The sequence below is a fragment of the Rhodnius prolixus genome, unplaced genomic scaffold, assembly GCF_049639745.1.
Source record: "Rhodnius prolixus isolate KJV_2025 unplaced genomic scaffold, Rpr scaffold_3, whole genome shotgun sequence".
Classification (NCBI taxonomy): Eukaryota; Metazoa; Arthropoda; class Insecta; order Hemiptera; family Reduviidae; genus Rhodnius; species Rhodnius prolixus.
Window position 1 is genome coordinate 14,183,791 of NW_027411603.1, and position 20,925 is coordinate 14,204,715.

At 31.2% G+C, this 20,925-nt stretch overlaps 1 protein-coding gene across 2 annotated transcripts; it reads left to right on the forward strand.

The window, feature by feature from the left end:
• Positions 1–105: 105 nt before the first annotated feature.
• Bre1 (E3 ubiquitin-protein ligase Bre1) lies at positions 106–19,082 on the forward strand. 2 transcript variants are annotated; one of them, XM_074125884.1, is made up of 18 exons: positions 106–431; positions 782–989; positions 2,187–2,373; positions 3,051–3,242; positions 4,409–4,533; positions 5,650–5,877; positions 6,260–6,385; positions 6,454–6,627; positions 7,036–7,293; positions 8,085–8,291; positions 9,345–9,604; positions 12,521–12,674; positions 14,225–14,338; positions 15,338–15,544; positions 16,960–17,152; positions 17,380–17,474; positions 18,661–18,857; positions 18,947–19,082. In XM_074125884.1, the coding sequence occupies exons 2-18, from the start codon at positions 837–839 to the stop codon at positions 19,029–19,031; spliced, it is 2,955 nt and encodes a 984-aa protein (XP_073981985.1). In that variant the 5' UTR covers positions 106–431; positions 782–836; the 3' UTR covers positions 19,032–19,082. The 2 variants fall into 2 exon arrangements, with proteins under 2 accessions (XP_073981985.1, XP_073981986.1); XM_074125885.1 differs by having other exon boundaries at positions 4,412–4,533.
• Positions 19,083–20,925: the final 1,843 nt, after the last annotated feature.

Here is a 20,925-nt window from a genome sequence, read left to right on the forward strand (position 1 = left end):
AAAACAAAAAGTAATAGTTAACAGGAATTTAAAAGTTTATAGTTTAAAACAAATTCTTTAAAAATTCTTTTTAGTTCGATGAGCATCGATACTTTTCTCTGTCGGATTCACAGGTAGAGAGCTTCAGCTTCTTTAAATTGATGATTGGGTCAGGTTGTTTAATGTTAAGCCAAGTTTCTGTTTTATTTTTTAATTTTTTTTTTTGTTTTTTCTAAGTTTTAGACCCGAAAAAATGCTATGTACACTAAGTACCAAATAACGATGAAGTTATTGATTTGACGCCATGAGTTAGTGAACAATTGCTCGAGTTTAATTTTTAATGAAAAAGATTTGCGATTTCTGTTACACTTGAATATTGAAGAAGTGCAAAACAGAAATTTATGCAATGTATCCTTACACCTTCAGAAGTTTCATAAATAAGTCAACTCTAGGTAAGTTTTGATATTACCTTAAAGTTGATAGTTGTGTTGATTAATGTGTTAAGATGATTAAATATATACATACATATATTATAGCTAATTTGGCATTTGGAAACAACTAAATCTTTCTTTTATTGTATCTTTATTTAATTGGGTGAATAGGTATATAGTAAAGGTTATAGCATTATGTATTCTTACTTCATTTCTATGGTATTAAAAGCTAAAACAATACGAGCACATTACAGTCTCAGATGTTTCGATTATTTTTTAATAGGGTCTGTAATTTTTGTTGTTGTAGCGTTGTTTTTTAATTTTCAATTGCTGAAGGCAATTAGAAATAATTTTTATGATAAATGTTTCAGATTCATCTAGAATGTAATTTATTGATTCAAATCTAAAAAAAAAAAAGAAGCAATTATGTCAAAAAGAACAGCAGATTCAGAAAGTGTGGCTGCTGGGCAGCCTCCGCAGAAAAAAGTACAGTTTGAGCCTGTTAGGATAGGTCCTATTTCAACATTAGAGGAAATGGATAAGGAAGTACTACAATTTCAAAATAAGAAACTAGCTCAGGTAAGGTTATTATTAGAATTGACATTTTCTGTTTTGTAGAAATATTTAATCTGCATGTACTATCGGGAATTATTAAAACACCATTAGATCATGTGTCTTAGAATACTTCTAAATATTTGTTCTTTTCCTTGAAGTTCTTGCATTTTCTTACATGGATTCCTAGCTTTTGTTTGCAATATTATTAAATGACTTAATGTCTCTTAAAGAGTGTTGTCAGGCTATTTTTTTTGTCTCAATTCCCTATTTACATTCAGTTCCCAAATAAATTCATTTACCAAAAAAACAAAATTTTAGAACACCTAGCGGAATGAATCCTTATCGCTTTCTCCAAATATGTAGAAGTTAGTAGAATTCGTTTTAATACAGTAGTCTAATCAAGTTCAATTCTAGTTAATATTAAAAGCTATCTTGAACGTTTTAATTATTTGCCTTGAAATATTGTTTCAAGTGAACTTAGAAGGTAGTAGAAAATACAAGAAACTTGTTACAAGAAAACGTGTGCTTTAAGAATACACGAAATTTAGCAGTTTAGATTATAATCTTATAATTCTTTACCGGATTCTCTTTATTTGAATTCAAAAAAAAAAATATTGCAAAGATTTTTCAATTTAATAAATACAAGTAGGTTATTGTGTAGAATACTCAACAATGAGGTTGATTGTAACGTACACTCATATTGTACGAAATTTAAAATTTAGAAGTTTTTTAATTCGTTCAAATGTCAAACCTTTATTAATCCCTTCATATTGTTCAGATTATAATAAATGTATAATTTGATTATAATTTCTACGAATTGTAGAAAAAAGTTAGCTGTATAACTGGTATGAATAGCAATGTTTTCAGTGATAATAGTGTTTGAGATAGAGAAGGTTAAATTTTGGAGGTTTTGAATTCCTTCAAATTTTAAACGTTTATCCTCTCTTCGTACTGTTGGGTAATCAATGAATTCTTTACCAAATTGTAGAGAAATGTAACATCTATAAATCGTATAAATTGCAGTGTTCTAGTTTTAATAGTTAAGAAGATGTAGAAGCTTCATATACATAATTCTAGTCTTTAGCCGTAATAAAATGAATAAATCAAGGGCAACCTAGAAAAACACGTAATTTTTTAGTTAAAATTGGGTGATTGTCTTAGAAATCTATAAAAAAAAAATTTCGACTGGTGTCATTTTTATTTGTTTGTATTTTTTTACAGCGATTAGAACAAAGAAACCGTGTGGAAGCTGAACTGCGCCAAAGAATTGAACAATTGGAGAAAAGACAGACCCAGGATGATGCCGTATTAAATGTTGTCAACCGATATTGGAACCAGTTGAATGAAGATATTCGAGTCTTGTTGCAGCGATTTGACGCCGAAACGGCAGATGAATCAGAAAATAAAAGTATTTATTGCTTTCATTATTTATCTATGATTGATAATTGATCTATTTATTGAAAAAATTTATTAAAACCTCCAATCATTATTAACTTTTCGTTGCGTTTCAAGTAAACGATAATGAAGAATTGCATTGGTTACACATTCAGGTTGTAACACGTTTAATAGTGAATTTCAGGGAGTTTATCGCTGGAGCTTCGGTAATCACTATTTTGTTTACAGTGTGCGTATTTTGGGTTTTTACGAAGTGTATTTAAATTGTTATAGGAATGCTATCCATCTCAATTTAGTTTATCGCAGCTATTTAAATACATCAGAGAACTATTGTTTTCTTGAAAATTATTACCAATGTTAGATATATACTAAGAATACAAGGATCTTAATAGTGATAAGTAGATAATTTTTCTCGGCCATTAATCACTTTTTATTCTATTACGTATTCAAGAACGTATTCTCATTCCATTGATTAAGATAACTGTTATATTCTATTTCAAATGGAGTAGAGTTAAAAAGATAAAAAAAGTAATGAACTAATAAACCTAGTAACTACGTTTAAAACTTGATCGTGCCTTAGTCAAGTTGCAGATTGTTACAAAAACTTTTTCTGATTAATTTTGATTAAAACAAAAATCTATGAAATCTATTTATTTTATCCCTGATTTTTTTTTTTTTTTTTATGTGCAGATGAAGGCGAAGCGACAACTTCTTTTCTTTTACAACTCTCAACTTGGGACAAAGAAGAACTTGACGATAAGTTGGCAAATCGAGTACAAGTTTCTAAGAGAGCTGTTGCCAAAGTAATTCAAGCATTTGATAGACTTATGCAAAGGAATGAAAAAATTACTCTCGCACTCAAAGGGGAACTTGATTCCGGAGGTTAATTTATTAATTTATTATTATCTTAATATATAAATTTAAGGAAACTATAGGGAAAAATAAGGAACTAAAAGAAGTTTTAATAAAATACACAGTATGCTATTTACCAATGTGCTAAATGTTATATATGTAACTACATAAAATTTAAAGATAAAGGTCGGTTCTTTAAGCAACAGCAAATACATGTCGGTACATAAAACAGGACATAGAACACGAACTTGTGTAATAAAGACAAAAAAAGAGTAGTACACAAAGCATATTACAATTTAAATACAAATAACATTTGAGGTCTACCTTTATTGAAGAAAATTCTGAACTCCCTAAACTCTTTTGATGGCGAAAATTGGTCATTAGGAATAATAAGATACTAAGGTTATCCGTTCTCAATTTATTGGCTGTGAATGTTTCTCTTTAGGATTAAAATGAATAAAATTTTGATTCTAAGTGAAAACAAAAGGTTAATTATTTAAAATCTTTATATACATGAACCTAATGGTAGTGCACACCTCTCATTCCATTGATTAAGATAACTGTTATATTCTATTTCAAATGGAGTAGAGTTAAAAAGATAAAAAAAGTAATGAACTAATAAACCTAGTAACTACGTTTAAAACTTGATCGTGCCTTAGTAACTATTTTTAAAATTATAACAAATACTTAAATAAACAAATAAAATAAAATTTATTTTAGACTTATAGTTATTTACATATATAGTTACATTCGTTTATTATAAAAATGTTTATATTAAAAGTCAGCTTTTAAGTGAATGCGGCATGGATTTTTTTATCCTTCAGGCGGAGACGGCTTAACACGACAATTTCGAAAAACATGATTGTAACCGTGAATCGTTCCCGTGAGAAATATCTAACTCTAGGTTATACTTTGCAAATAATAAAACGAGCAGTTATCACTTTAATGAATAATAAATTTTATGATGTTTAAGAGAATTTCATTTCGTAAATTGCTTAAGAGGGAGCCGTGCGAGTGTTGGCGCCAGATTTGTTCCTATTGTGTAGCCCTTAAATTTTCAAGTTTCAAGTCAAGACAGAATGCCTCATCTTCAATATGAATTTATGCATCGATATTCCACAAATAAACTTAAATGCTCTTCAAAATTGTATTTTCTATCTAGTGTCCATATTTTTCATTGATAATTTCTTGTAAAGTAGAGGAAGCGCCAGTTATGGATGAGGTAATCCGCCAAGCTAATATAGAAATCCAAGCAGAGAATAGAAATTTACAGGCTCTTAATACTTCACTTCACAAGAAGTACCATACTATTTCACTTAAGGTAATTTCTCTTACATTTTTATTTATATTTTTAAAATCTGGTGTTAACACTCTTTACTGTAGTTCTTAAGACAATTTCTCTCCTCCTCTTGAACCCCGCTGAAATGCATTTCCCTGATAGTCCTTGAAAGTGGTCTCGGTAGTGTAAACGTGAAGTTTTAGCCCACAAATACTGTAGGTTCAAAAAAAAAAAAAAGAAAAGAAAATAGAGAAAGTAGTAACGTGTGTTCACACCAGATTCATTATATATATTAAATGCAGTCAGAAGCATAAGTCTGCCTAAATACACTCCAAACATTTCTCCACGCTTCTTAAAATAAACTGATAATTAAACTTAAAATATAGTGATGCAAAAATCGTTAGAATATTAAAAAATTTTAAACTTGTACCCAATTAAAAAATTAATATATTCAAAGGGAAGATATAGTAGATAATTTCGTTGAAAACACAAAAAACAAAACTTTTTGGTTTGTGTAATTAAATTTGCCATTGCTCTAATCTTCTGTAATAAGGCTTTTTTTTATTTAAAAAAAAAATTAGTTTTAGTAGTAAACAATTATAAAATAAAGCTTTCTCTGTTATGGTTGTAAATCGGATCATGGTTTAATTTTTATGTCGCCAATGAACAGTAGAATTACTGTCTTTCGTGTATCCATTTTAATCGTACATCCTATATACCATGATTTTTTTTTACAGAAACTGAAGCACATGTAGACATTGTGAAGAAATATAAATCATTGTTTAACTTAGTTTATTATTTTATTCTTTATCAACATGGATTTTATGTCGTCTTTACGGGTAATAAGTATAAGAATTGTGCATTTTTTATATGTTAATTGTGTGGAAGTAACCATCTCAAAAAATGTAAAGTTATAAATCAGTTTAATCGCGCCATGGAAAAAAATCAGCTGAATTTGCCAATAATAAATTCTTTTTATTTTTGGATGAATAAATCATCACCCAAAAAAGGGTACAAAATTCTACTATAAATTTATAACTTATTTTCCTTGACAGTTTGTAGAAAATTATTTTAGTTTTTATCTCGATTTTATTTTAAATAAATGTTACTTCGCCCAAAATTTATTAATATTGCCATTCATACGCTTTTATGTATCAGATGGCTGAATTGCAAGACACCTTGTCTGGAAGAGAAACTGAAGCAGCAGAAATGAGAAATCAAATAGATGATTTGCAGTACGAACTGGGTAAAGTGCAAGCTAGAAATGACAAATTAGAACATCATTTAGCCGAAGCAATAGAAAAATTGAAGAATTACCAACAGATTCAAGGAGAAGAAAAAGGCACTGCAAAACCATCTCCTGTATCTAATGTTTCTCAGAGAAAGGTGATTTTTCATATTTTTTTATTCAGTTTTTAACTGCATTGATTTCTTACGAGAAGAAATTACCAGATTTTTTTTTCATGATTAAAAAGTTCGAAATAAGGATAGATAATTAACGGAATAATTCTTACAAATTAAGAAATCAATTTTATCTTAGTCAATAATTACCATTACTAAAATGTCCTTCACTGACGATATAAGAATTGACTAATCTGGAATTTCTATTAAATTTCTTTAGGTGTAAGTCCCCAAAATTATAATTTGATCTCTTTTGCTTATTTATTGATTTGATTAATTCAATAAAATCTTCAACAAAAGGATTCAAGATTTTTTTTTTTGCTCTGGTTACTGCTCATTTTTTTTCTTGTTCAATGCTGGTTTAAAGGTAGAAGAATTACAGAAGGAGGTTGAAGAAATGAGAGAATTAGCTAATAACAGGCTAACGGAACTCGATAGACTTCATCAGCAGCATAGAGAAACCCTTAAGGAAGTTGAGAAGCTTAAGATGGATGTGAGTACTAGTAATTAATTACTATTATCATATTACAAACAAAACTTTATTAAGTAATGAATTTACAGATTCGTCAATTGCCTGAAAGCGTCATCGTGGAAACAACGGAATATAAATGCTTGCAGTCTCAGTTTTCTGTTCTGTACAATGAGTCAATGCAATTAAAAACGCAGTTAGATGAAGTAAGGCATCAACTTGCTACTTCAAAAAATGCTCATCTTAGACAAATTGAAATGATGGAGGTAAATGAGATATTTTAAATGAGAAATTATACAGTCTTCCTTAATTTTACTATGCTATAGTAATATTCTATATAGTATATTATAGTGTATTCTGTCAATTCCCTTCTCCCTGCGGGTGGTATTCCACATTACTCTACTAATAATGAAATTAGAGAAGAAATGTATTTGGTTAAGGCGATGGCCAAAGAAAGTATTTTGAAAAAACGTTATTGTTGTTCTACCTTCGGGTTATTTGTTGCTCTTTGGAGCTTCTTTATGATAGGAAAACTGAATAAGTATCCAATAGTATCCGCAAGTTGAACATTACTTCGATTGGACGTTACCGGAAAAAAAAACTAGTAATTTAAGATCTGACTATATATCGTAGAAATTATTTAATAGTATAATTTAAAAAATATTTACATTTAGAGTGAAGAGCTCATCGGTCAAAAAAAACTACGAACTGAAGTAATTCAATTGGAAGATGTGCTGGCACAAGTACGAAAAGAATATGAAATGTTGAGAATTGAGTTTGAACAAAACTTAGCGGCAAATGAACAAACTGGCCCAATCAACAGAGAGATGAGGCATTTGATTACGTCTCTTCAAAATCACAATCAGCAACTTAAGGGTGAAGTGCATAGGTATAAAAGAAAGTATAAAGAAGCTAATGCTGAAATTCCTAAAGTGAGTACAAGTATTACTATAGTATGTCTGAATTAGTTAACGTATAATCAACATTGCCGTATTTAAGAAATAGAATTTAAGGTTTCTTTAATAACAAAAAAATTAATACAAAAAAGCCAATTTATATTCAAGAATTCTCACAGTTCTTAAATTTTTTTTTCAAACTATTACTAACTAGGTAGGTTGTTTAGTTTAAGAACTGTGTCATAGAAATTATTACATTTTTAAAATATTTTTCTTCTTGTAACTGCAAGTATTTACGCAGCCAAAAGATTGTTTTATTTGTTGTGGAAATTTTAGTCACAAATAATAAAAAACGATACTTTTAAATACTTCTCTCCAATATTCTTTTCTTTTTATCTTTGAGACATAGTGTGCCATTTTAATCTTATTATAATTTCTTTTATTTTCTAATTTGGCAAGGAGAGTATTGCAACTAATTGTTTGGTAGCCCGCAAAAATAGGCGTCTTCTTTACTTACATTTATCGATTGATTTTGTCCCTCTAGAGAATCGGCTATAATTTAGCTATCATATACCTCTGCTGAAAGTATCACTTACAGAAAGGATTTTACACTTCTTTTTTTTTTTAAATTTTGTTACGATATAAATTTTTGCATGAAAACTTTAATCCACGAAAGATTGTTTTTTCTTCTTCACAGAAATCTTAAACATACTAGGAAGGATAATATTTTTGACATACATCAGCATTGCGATTCCAAACGCGCATGAATATACTTTATATTAGCAGTTGTATAAAGCATTTATTGAGGTAAATAATTTATGTTGTAGTTAAAGAAGGAGATAGAAGATCTTCAAGGCAAAGTTTCATCTGGTGGTGTACAGTTAGTTAATCAGGACAGTAAGGATAGTTGCTGTGGGGAAGGTAAAGAGGATGATAGCAGCGGTATTAGCAGCGGGTTGAACATTTGCAGCACAACGGACAAAATTAAAGATGAAGCACCTGTTAAGAGAGAACCGTTAGATGATGACATTGATGTAGGTACTCATTATATATCCGTTTTACCGTCAATTATATGGTTTCTATATTTCTTTCTAATGTGACCAAGTATTGTGTCTTATTGAATTCATTTTTATGTAAACTTAACTTTATCTTTAAGGGTAACTAGGAGAATAAATAAGTATAACTAAAAATAAAATAAAATTAAGGAAAATATTTTCTGGGCTTGGGTTTGTAGTGTAAGAGCGTTTGAAAAAAGTATTTCAAAGAGGAATAGTCATTTAACTTAACATAATAAGTCATAATGGGACAGATCTAAGAAGCAACTCAGTTCTCGAATTTGTGTAACAAATGTAATGGTAACTTTTGAGAATACTTAAAATTTTTAAAAAGATATTGTAGCAGAAAGGCTGGTCAGAGGTTGGTTGGTACATTGCAAAGTGCTTTGATGAAGTGATTACTGTTGAACAATTCTAGTACGTCACTTAAAATTCCTTCGTGATACCTCTCTGCCCACTTCTTCAATGCTAGGGGCGGAGAAAGGAGCTGACTCGTCTGAGGCAAAGGATTGTTAGAAGTAATGGGATTTCAAGACTTGGATGCTAAAAATAACGAAACAGAAAGTTGCAAACCCTCCTTGTCACTAAACATATGACTATTATTTAAGAGTGAGATTAAGTTGCATTTTAAGGTAGTGTTCACGCGTAACTTAAATCTGATATTCTGTTTGAATGTGGCTAGTTGGTTCCATTAACACTGGATATCTATTGCTGAAAGTGCAATATTAATAACAAGTATTTGCGTTATTAGAATTGTTATTAGACCTTCCTGCCCTTAGAACTGTTATCTTTTTTCTTTTTCGTAGGAACCTCTTACAGCTTACTTTCCATAGACGTACAGCGTGTCTGTAACGAGTGGATACTGTCTGGAGGTCAGTAGTGCACTGAAAAGGCTCCAGGTGTCAGTAATCTCAAATGTTTAAACATTTCTTAAAAGAAAAACTGCTATTACATTAGGTTAAAAAAAAAACTATATCGATTATTTTATTGCAAACTTATGTTCGTTAAATTCAAATTTCCCTTGAATGGCAGGTTTCTGCAGTACCTGGTGATGACGGCATGGGTGGATGTGATAAAGAAAAATCTGGAAGTTCTCCGGTAGTAAAGAAGGAAGGAGGTTGCAACACTGTTCCTGGAGTAGCGGGGGCGGCTGCAACTGCGGCTGGCACAGGTGCTGCAGGAAATATTGTCAAGAAAGAAATTAAAAAAGAAGCGCACAGGGATCAACACCGCACAAAAGAAGTCAAACCTGCTGAATCAGAATTAGTTAGAGACCTCAAAGCGCAGCTTAAGTAAGGTTTTAAATAACACATTCCATTTCTACATCCAGATTTTGAATGTTGGGACAAAATATTTCAATATATTAAAATATCTACAAAAAAAAAGTTTTTCTATTTTTAAAAAACTAAATTTTGTAATAATGCTCAAAATATAGTTGCTGTGACTGATTTTCAAAGAAGATAGTGTAAACTGCCTTGTTGTAAGCCCTGTATTTAAGAAAGAGGATGATCTTAATTGAGTCATTTATAGGGGTAGTTCTCTGCTAGGGACAGGGTACATGGCATTTTTCATTCTGTTGAATAAAACATCGCAAATTTGATCTCAACATTCTTGGTTGCGAATATCAGTATGTTCCAGAAAGGCAGGAACTCATTTTCTCCGCCAGACAAATGTTAAAGATGATTTGCACTACCATTTCGTGAATTTTTAACGAAAGCATCAATTGTACCAAACTATTATAATGATAAATTGAAATTAGGAGAGCCAAGGAAGTTAAGTAGGCTCTATTAAAATCACTCTCAAGGGCAATAGCTGTAAAGTCCAACATGCAAGGGTTGCTAATAAAGACGGTGATGCAAGGAGATCCTTTGCCCTCTCCTCCCTTTAAGCAAGTGCTTGAATTTACATGCTTGCCATTCGAACGAACCCTAATGCCGTACTCGCTGCACAAAAGATTATCACATCTGCATTTATGGAAAACGTGTTAATAACTGTGGATCAAGGGGCGTTAGCTTTATATTTTGGAGAATTTGACGAGGCCGTGTCCAATACTGATGCTGCTTGTAAATGAAATGGAAATGAGTGACATAAAGGGGACATGAAGTCACTCTAATGGAAACGGGCTGCGCTAGTGATCTGCACATAGGATGTTGTATTTTTGATGGAGCAGACATATGACTCTATGTACGCCTGTCTGTGGCAACAATAAGAAAAGAAATCATAAGGAGCGGTGGATGACAGAAGTGTCTAGCCGTAGGTGAAGCAAGAATTCAGAAGAATGGAATAGGATGCGAGAGGCCTTCTCTTAGTGATGGGCGTGTTCCAAAATTAGATTAAGATTATCAGTGACCAGTTTAAAGATTCATATTTATGTTTATGATCAGAAATTTATGTTATGATCAAATTGTAGTTTAAAAAAAATAACAAAACAAAAAATCTGATATTTTATCATTAATATTATTATTACTGATCAATATCTGTATTTTATTTTCTACATTTTGTAAAAACGTAACGTTTGCTTCATCAGAACACGTAATTGGGTTTAAAAAACCATCTTATTATAAATCTCTTCAGTTAATTCATCTCAAAACCAAATAGTCAGTGGCGCCCAAAATTATTTGCACAAGTGAATTATTTCCTGTTTCTAAATGAGTACACGAAATAGGATCCCAAAACTTTTATCATTATAATCTTTAGTTCAACTTAGGTACATTTAATAACAAAACGAGAGAAAACATTAACATGTAAATTAGTAATTCAGAAACTAAAAAAAAATTGACCGTTCAAAAGTAATTGCACAACCTAGAATGAATATTTGCATATTGACAAATTTTAATTATATTCACTAGAAAAGTCAAATTTAAAGTTGTTATTTGTCATTTTTCATTTTCCATTGCCATTTGTTTATATTATGTACCAGTCTTAATAGAGCATGGCATCAAAACAGCCGAATTATCCCTCACAACCCGAGAAAAATTGTTTTTTTTTAAAGAAATATGGTGAAAACCTACCACGAAATCGGAAAAATTTTGAATTGTGTTTTCCCACAGTGCGGTACGTAATTAAAGGATACGAGGAAATGCTTAAATAAACCAAGAAAAGGTGGACCAAAAATTGTTACGGCAAGAGAATGTCGGAACATTGTCCATGAGGCAACAATAAATCCATCATCGAGTGCTTGGCAATTGGTTGAAAAGGTGGAAATGACTTCTCAAAAGAGTGTAAGCGTTACTACTGTAAAAAGAGTGCTTAATCAAGCTGATTTACAAGGGAGCGTTCCTAGGCGCAAACCATTCATAAAGAACTCAAACGGAGGAAGAGGCTCGAATTCGCCAAAACCTGTTAAACATGCCTATAGAATTTTGGCAAATGTACTACTTAGTGATGAAAGCAAGTTTAATGTTTTTGGAAGCGATGGTAAGAAACACACTTGGCAAAGGCCAAATCAAGAACTGAAAATATTGCATGTTAGACCAACTGTCTAACATGGTAGAGTGCATGTTATGGTATGCGGATGTGTGGCGTGCAGCGAAGTCGGCAAACTGGTTCAGATTCATGGCAATATGACAGCAGATGGCTATGTGAGTGTATTGCGCGACAACTTAAAGAGCAGTGCTGAGAATTTGGGCACACAAAACTCCTTAATCTTTCAAAAGGCTAATGATCCAAAACATTCAGCTAAGAAAACAAAAGCGTGGCTACTGCAGAACGCTCCCAGAAGACTGCATACACTCCCCACAATCCCCTGAATGAAACCTAATTGAAATGTGTGGAGTATTCTGGAGCAGAAGGTGCACAAACACACCATTACGAACAAGGGACCGTCTGGTTGAAGTTTTACTCGAAGAATGGGAAAAACTTGATTCCAATCTTAAAAAACTTGGTTTATTCAATCCCTAGAAGACTTCAGGCCTTAATTGAAGCCAAGAAACTTCATACTAAGTACTAAAATTAAAATTCTGATATCTTATTTGCAAAATAAATTTGTTGTGCAAATACCTTTGAACTGTCAATTTTTTTTATTTTCTGAATTACTAATTTACATGTTAATGTTTTCTCTCGTTTTGTTATTAAATGTACATAAGTTGAACTAAAGATTATAATGATGAAAGTTTTGGGATCCTATTTCGTGTACTCATTTAGAAACAGGAAATAATTCACTTGTGCAAATACTTTTGGGCGCCACTGTATATTTAATAATGTTGCAGAAAAACGGTGAATGAGCAGAAAGAAATGAAACTCCTACTAGACATGTACAAAGGTGTCAGCAAAGAACAACGGGATAAGGTGCAACTAATGGCCGCAGAAAAGAAACTACGGGCTGAGGTGGATGATCTAAGGCAGCAACTGAAGAAAGTTCAGGTCAGGATGAAATCATAACTTTGTATCATTTATGGAAAATATTGTTCATAATCTTGTTAAAATAGATTCTAATTTTTGAATAGTTGGAAATAAAATTTCGAATGAGTCATTATATAAACATTTTTACTTTCGCTTAACAGCAAAGTTAGTGGAAGTACGGTGATCACGTCAAATTATTGGCATTGAGTTTCACGAGAAATAAACGTTTATGGGTCCATGAAGGGTGTTTTTTTTTTTTTTTTTGCATATTGATCTGTTGTGTTCTGTGCGAAAGAACAAGATCTCACTAACAACGAATTATCGCAGGAATCTCAAACAATATAACTTAGTTTATGTCTTGATTGTAACTTGGCGATAACAATTTTAAATGCCTCTTTCCTTATTAGAATTGTATTTGTTTAAGAATATCTCCAAAAACAACTTCTACTATCTCTTCCTACTTACATTACAACCCTCAGTTCTTCAACTTTTATTTGAATAATGTTTATAGGAAAATTCAATTTATGGCACGTCAGGGAAAAAGATTAACTTCTAAAATGCTAATATAATATGTACCATTTATATTTTCAGTTCAATTACTGTTTATTTCCATTTAAACAACATTACATTAGAGTTCGTCACATACATATTTACAAATTTGGACAGAAAATGTTTTCTTAGAAATTTAGATAAATAAATAAGTTGATAAGTACTTAGTTAAATTAACAGAATACTACAATGACATTACAAAATCTACAATGAAAGAAAGAAACAAATGAGCATATAATACAAATATTAAACATTATACACGCCCAAATCTTGTAAAATAAAAGTTTAATTGTAAAATAATACATAATAATTTCTCTTCCCTCAGTACTAATACTTATGTTAAGCTGCAATATACTAAAATATTAATTTCAAACTGTTACCAAGATTTTAAAGGGTACCAAAAAAAAATTTTCTTTTATGGCTTCAAGAGTAAAAATAAATGTCATAATTTATTAATGCGATCCGTTGTGAGAAGGCCAAGAAAACCGGCACCGTCCAGTTGTTTCTAGAAACAACTCAAAAAAATTCAAAGAAATGGCATTAGTAAAAAAAGTTGTCTTCAGCGTCCCATTTATAACTAATTTTATTTTATTATTTATGTAATTTATATTTTAAAGTGGATTAAGTGAATGACTAAAATCTAAAAAATTCTTTAACTGTTAGTGCCATATTACCATTTTTTAGAAATTGGCGCAAAAATAAGTGGTTAGTAAACTTAGTATATAAATTACATTATACCATTATTCGTAGAACAGTTATTTTTATTGTAATAGATATAGATCCTGGAGGGGAAGCTGCGGAAAGTTTCATTCAACAGAATTCGCTCTTACGTCTTGTTACTACTTCCATGTTTGATGTTTGTCTTATCTAAAAAAAAAAAAAAATCTCCGTTTCTTAATATTACAAAGGCAGGTTGACAATTGCATTGTTCAATATTTAGTTCCCTGTCCTTCATTTAAATTGTTATCATCATTTGCAAAATTCATTTTTAAAAATGTTCTAATTATATGGTTCGTTTGTAGGAGAGTAAACGAGAAGAAAGAAAAAAATTGGCGGATGAAGATGCTCTTAGAAAGATAAAACATTTGGAGGAACAAGCTTATCAGCTACAGAAGCAAGTTGCTACTCACAAGCAGGCATGTTATTATTATTGTACATTTCCTTTTCCCAATTATAAATATAAGAATTATTAACTCTACAATATATGCAGGAAGTAAGGTATATGTAAAAATTGATTTTTGCATTTACTAAAATACAATCCTTCAACGTCAGTTCAGATTCAGAATACAGAAATTAAGATTGGGAAACCATAATAATGTAATTGTATAATCATTGTATTTCTTGTTCGTTGTCCTCTTAATAAGTCAATATTTGGAATAAATCAACAGATGACCTTGATTCATTTAATTATATTTTCGGTTTTTTAATCACACTGGGTCAGAAAATTAGTCAGGATATCTCTCAAAAAAACTAAAAATTAATAAAATAGCAGGAAGTGCCCTACTTTTATAGCGGGATACCGCGGAAACTTCTTGCAGTGCCTAACTAGACCTGTGCAGCCAATGTTATTGTTTTGGGCATCCCTAACCCGTTTGTGGATATTATCCATTGGGCAGGTGTTAGATTTCACATTTACATTTTTTTTTATTTAGAGCACAGTTCTTTCATTGTTCTCTTCACTCTTTAACTCTGATTACTGTTATTAATTACCACGAGACAATTTTATATCAGTTATTTCAGGCAGTCCCAGAATATTCAGTTTTCTCCTTTAGGACTTTGGACAGGATGTTACCCATACTATAGTGCCTGTAGAGATATTTGTTAGATGTCTGTTTGTTCTTAATAATATTGATTTGATAAAAACATTTTCTTTTGCTTTTTGAGTATTTACACTTGCACCAAGAGGAATTTACATGATATTTATTAGTATAACTATCATTTACCACGGTTGAGTGGTCTTGAACTTTCACTTACTTTTGGATACTATTTCATGAAACAACCCTCGTTAAACGTTTAATTCTACTTTTGATAAATTGCATCTTGCATAAATATTGTGTACATTTGAAAAAAGTATGAGGTGCAGTAAGCAAGTAGAATATGTTCTGGTTTGACCGAGAGACTGCACACTTTTCTAGGGGGTGTGTTGGCAGGAAGAGGAAGCACTTTTAAATGAGATGGAAGTGACTGGCCAGGCTTTCGAGGATATGCAAGAGCAGAATTCTAGGCTTATTCAACAGTTAAGAGAAAAGGATGATGCTAATTTTAAGCTTATGTCCGAGAGGATCAAATCAAATCAGCTGCACAAACTATCCAGAGAAGAGAAGGAAGCGTTGAAAGAGCAGGTAAGCATTAAAGGTACTTTTATAGGTAATTTATGTTCCTTGATTTTATCCGACGAAGTGTACTTTTTATACTTAAACCTATGCAGTTTTTATTAAGTTGAAGTTGAGAATTGGACTAGGATGACAGAAACTGTTTAAGTAAGTGACAGCTATTTCTCTAGACAAATTCAACTTTTTCTGAATATTGATAACAATGCGTTTTTTTTTTTAAGTTTTCTAATACATTAATGCTTAAGCATTAAGTGGTGAGAAGTTTGGACAGAAATTTAGTCTGCTGTCTGTCACTATCTCACTCGCTATTTTATTACTATTGCTTAATTAAGGCGCGTCCTCTCATTTAACCATAAACCTTACCTTTATAAAAATTGACTTTCAGGAGAACGTGTCCACGTAATTGCTCATCAGTAGTGTAATCCTAGTTTGATTAGTATTTCTTTAATATCTCCAACTAGCCGTCTGTAGTAATCTTTTCCAGATTCATTCGTATTCATCATCCAGTCTTTTCAACCTTTGACTTTTGGACTCTCTAGAACCTACAATTATAACCTCGTGTCGTCGACCATTAACACATTTACTACCTCTATGAATAATAAACAACCAAACACTCCAGAAAACTTGTTATCTCTGTGATGCGTGTTCGAACACCCCCCCTCCCAAACCTGATGGCGCGTGTTGGCATTGTAGCTAAAGATCAGAAGGTGTTATTCTCTTTGCAGAACTGTTAAGTGTTCGTTTGGTACATGAACCGAAGCAGTTATCATCTTACCCACCACTTCTCCAGCAACTAAAAAGACTAAATCTCTGTTTAATGTCATTTTTAACACATATATCATATTTAAAGCTTTATTACCCCTAGGCATAAATGTTCCGAGGTTTCAAATATATTGATCCGAAAAAATTATATTTTAATTTGCTCCTCTCCAACCTGCTATGGAAATGGTTTCTTGAATTAAAACCCAACAGTGGTAACCATGGTAACCACTTAATGACCGTTTGTTCATTGCATTAAAAAATATCAGTAGATTAGGTGCTATTCTTTTAGAAAGCCTTCCTGCCCGTCTAAACTCTCGTTAAGAGAAGTAAAGTTGTCTTCAATTCTATTCCTACAGTATATGATCAATATGATCATATTCTTTTTAGGATACTTACCTAATTCTCTCTCAGATTCTGTATTGAGGTAACCTAAAGAATATCATCAATTCTATTTCTGGCTCTCAGAAACGAAGAGCATATTGCTGGGGTAAAAATTGACCAATAATTCGTGAAAAAACAAAAACGCTAGTTGTTTTCATTTCAGCTGAAAATTAGCAAAATGTGAATTGTATTTTGATTATGCAATTTTTTACAAGACTTAAAATCAGAAGAGAATGGTGTAAGTTTGTAATTTAAACTTGATTTATTCTTTTGGGTTTCAGGTTTCAACCTTGACTATTTTAGTGGATTCAACCAATATAGTTGTGCGTAAATTAGAAGAAAAGGAGAGGATATTGCAGAATTCCTTAGCTACTGTAGAGAAGGAATTAGCTGTAAGACAAACTGCTATGGAAATGCATAAAAGAAAAGCTATAGAAAGTGCACAATCAGCTGCTGATTTAAAACTTCATTTAGGTAAGTTTGAAGTATAGCAAGTTTTTGCAATTAATCATATCTAACATTTTGAATAGGAAAACATTATTTTTCACTTTTCATTTTAGTTTCAATGTTTTTAGAATTATTTATTGGATGAAATTATTATTAAATAAAATTTATTCAACGTTATGTAGCCTGTCACAAAACTTTTTAATTTTGCAAAGTATCTGTTTCTTATTCTAAAGTGTTCATTGGCTTATTTTCAGAGAAATACCATGCACAAATGAAAGAAGCTCAGCAGGTTGTGGCCGAGAAAACAAGTGCATTAGAAGCCGAAGCATACAAAACAAAAAGACTTCAGGTAAATAATTTTATATTTATTTGTGATTTTTTTATTTTATTTTACAAATATACTGATTTTCTTCATTCTCAACATTTTATGTCACAAGAATACATCTTTATAGAAGAAATGTTAAAGTTAATGAGGGTAGTGGAAAATAATTTCCATTAAGAAAATTAATGTGAACCCCAAGTACGTAATGTGAACTTATGAACTTTATTTCATACTTTCTAGCTGACAACATTCAATATTTTGTCTTTACACAAATAGCTATTACTATGAATTTGCGTGAAGTAAGATCGATGACTGCCCTTCTGCATCAAAATTGAACGCCCTTCTGTGGTAGACATTCTAATTTCAGAACAGTAAAACATAATATGTTCTGAAATCAAGTAAATATCAACTCTAACTTTACTCCATTTTTGCATTCCCTCCACATTCATCCTTAGATCGTTCTTTTCGAAAATTACCTCAATTTCATTTAATTTTTTTTTTAATAGTAAGGGTCAAAATTTTCCTGATCTAAAGATGTTTTCGTTCATGAGTGAATAACTAAACTCGCTTTATTTTTCACGAAATTAACATTTAAAAAAAAAAATTGAATTGTTTTAATTGAAACGTTCTCCTAACTTCAACCAATGAAATTAGGCCTGGTCTCTTCAACCTGTTTAAAGTTATTGGAGAACAATTAAAAGTAGAAAATTAATGTTAGATACATACGAACAAACTTTAATTTCATTCAGAACAAGTATTCATTTCTCTGTTATTGATATTGTTGTCTTTCGGCAACTGAAGAACTAAGTGAATTATTTATTTATTTTTTTTATTTGTTCATAAATTATTCATGTAATTAATGAAAAAGTTAAATAGATAATCAACAAATTAAATAAATGATCAGATCTACTTACAATTCTGAAGACAAAAATTTTAATGTGCAAATATTTTTTTTTTTTTTATAATGGAATTACAATTATGTGCACAGGTTCTGATAAATATTTTTCAATTATTAATTATTTCTTGTTTGGGTACAAAATTAACACTAAAACTAAACAAATAGGTTTCCAAATTTAACATTTTATTCAACTAAAAATTCTAAAGTTTCGAAAAGTGCAAATGAGTAATAAACTGTATACGATCTCTGTTTCATTAATTAATTGCTGTAAAATATCCAATAAATCTCTTACAATTACATTTTGTTTTACTTAAGGAGGAAATTGCCCAGTTACGCCGGAAAACTGAGCGGATGAAGAAAATAGAATTAGCGGGTACATTAGATGAAGTGATGATGGAAGAAATAAGAGAATACAAAGAAACCCTTACTTGTCCTTCTTGCAAGGTGAAGAGGAAAGATGCTGTTCTTTCAAAATGCTTTCATGTTTTCTGCTATGACTGCCTCAAAACTAGGTAAGGTTATTTTATCTGTATAAACTGACTGTTGATTATTGGAATATTGAGCGTATGAAATAACGATTTTTTTTTTTCTTACTTTACAGGTACGAAACTAGACAGAGGAAATGTCCTAAGTGCAATGCAGCATTTGGAGCAAACGACTATCATCGCCTTTATCTTGGCTCCTAATAATATTTATATTATAGTATCATTCAACAATACACTGAGCTTTTAATTTAATCAATTGTATTTTTTTATTGAGAGATTTAAGCATCTACAAATGTTGCTCGCCTTCTATGTTTTAAATAAGATGACTGAAGTTATTTCAATCCTTGAGTACAGGAGAAAAAACAAAAAACGAAAATTCTTGACCTCCTAGTCTCTCTAGAATTAATTCTAATTTGTTTAAGTATTCTTGCTTAATATAAATAAAATTCCCGGCAGTTATATTAGTTCGATATATGGTAATTTTGTTCAGTGTGTATTAACAATCTGACGCAAAATTTTCTTGTATTCTCTGCTTTCCAATTTCTTAGGTATATTTTTTAAAAGAATCTTTTTGTTATTCGAATTATTTATTTTGTAGTAATGATTATTTTAATTGTCATACTTCATTTTTTTTTTTTCTTTGTATCATTAAAATTAAACAAGTTACAATCGTTAAACTTAGTTTTATATTAAGCACTTTCTGGAGGAAGGAGAATAAGTAATTGTTAATTACTTATTCTCTCCTCTTTCTCTACATTTCCAAAACATATTAAGGAATTCCGAGCCGATTTATCCTACATGTCGTCGAAGATGTTTTATCAAAATAGTACAGCGAAAAACTGATCCAATAATGTGACACATTGACATAAAAATATAAGTTAGATTAGAAGCATACCCTTGAGGAGTGTACCTACCTAAAGGAGAGCTCAGTGACGCGTGCTGAAGTGAATTATAAGAAATTTTAAGTCGTTGAGAAAAGAGGTATGTAATAATAAAGATGAAATATCAGAGGATGACGGTGGACTGTGAAAGCTGAAGACTAGAAGAGTCAGATGGACCGTGGCACTAGCGTAACTCCAATGATGCTCATCGTTCTGGAGCACTCCATGATGGCCTGCTGATTGAAGATTATTGAGGGGGCGAAAATCTTGAGCTTTTATTTCCTTAGTTGCATCCATTTGCCAGTGTTTCGCAACTTTTGTAGCTGGCTGAAAGATCTTCAAAACAGTAGGAGGCGTTTCTCTTTCTTGACTCTTTACAGCCCTCTGTAGATTCAGATCTGCACTAGTGACAGATTTGTGGGGAAGTTACAGTAATTCTTCAAGACCTTAAGAAAAACTATTTTGCTGCTTATAATTGACAATATAAGAAAGAAAGCCGATTCTTTTTAGTAAAATAAGATTCAGAAAATTTTAATTAAATACAAGTTTAAAACAAAACCCAACGAAGGAAATGGGAGCGTCAGAGGTTAGAGTATTGGATTTTCGCACCCAAGCGGTTCAGCTGTTGGCTCGTATATTTCTATTCCTGTGAGCCTCTTTCAGCACACTGTCCGGTCATGGACAGTTTGCCATTCAAAAGACAACACTATCCATTGGTCGGCAATGCACTAAAATTCAATTAACCTTAATATGTCGCCAATTATCAAAGGTGTTAACGCGCCATAAATTAAAAAAAAAATAACTCAACCTTTGAAGCCTCACAATAACAAAACACTTCCCCGGGGTTAAAATATTCCCTGTTCTTTATTAAATACCTATTATTTTACCAACTTTTATTTGGAATATTTTTTGAGAAAAGACTTGGAGCTACCTAGATCTGGTGTACCTAAAATGCAATTTAATTATAATTGATTTCATTCCCTAAATTTGTAATATTGGTGATGTCGATCGAAAAAAATCATCTCAGAGCACAAAAGATTGGACATTATTGTTCCTTAAAAAATTGACAGTTTGAATAATTGACAGTTTTTAATAATTACTTTGTTACGACTCGAACTAGTCCCTGTCAGAAGAAGAGAGAACTGGGTACAAGGCGCTAATGCGAGAAATGATATCGTAGTAAAGTTAGGAAAACTAGCAACAATCTTTCAGAA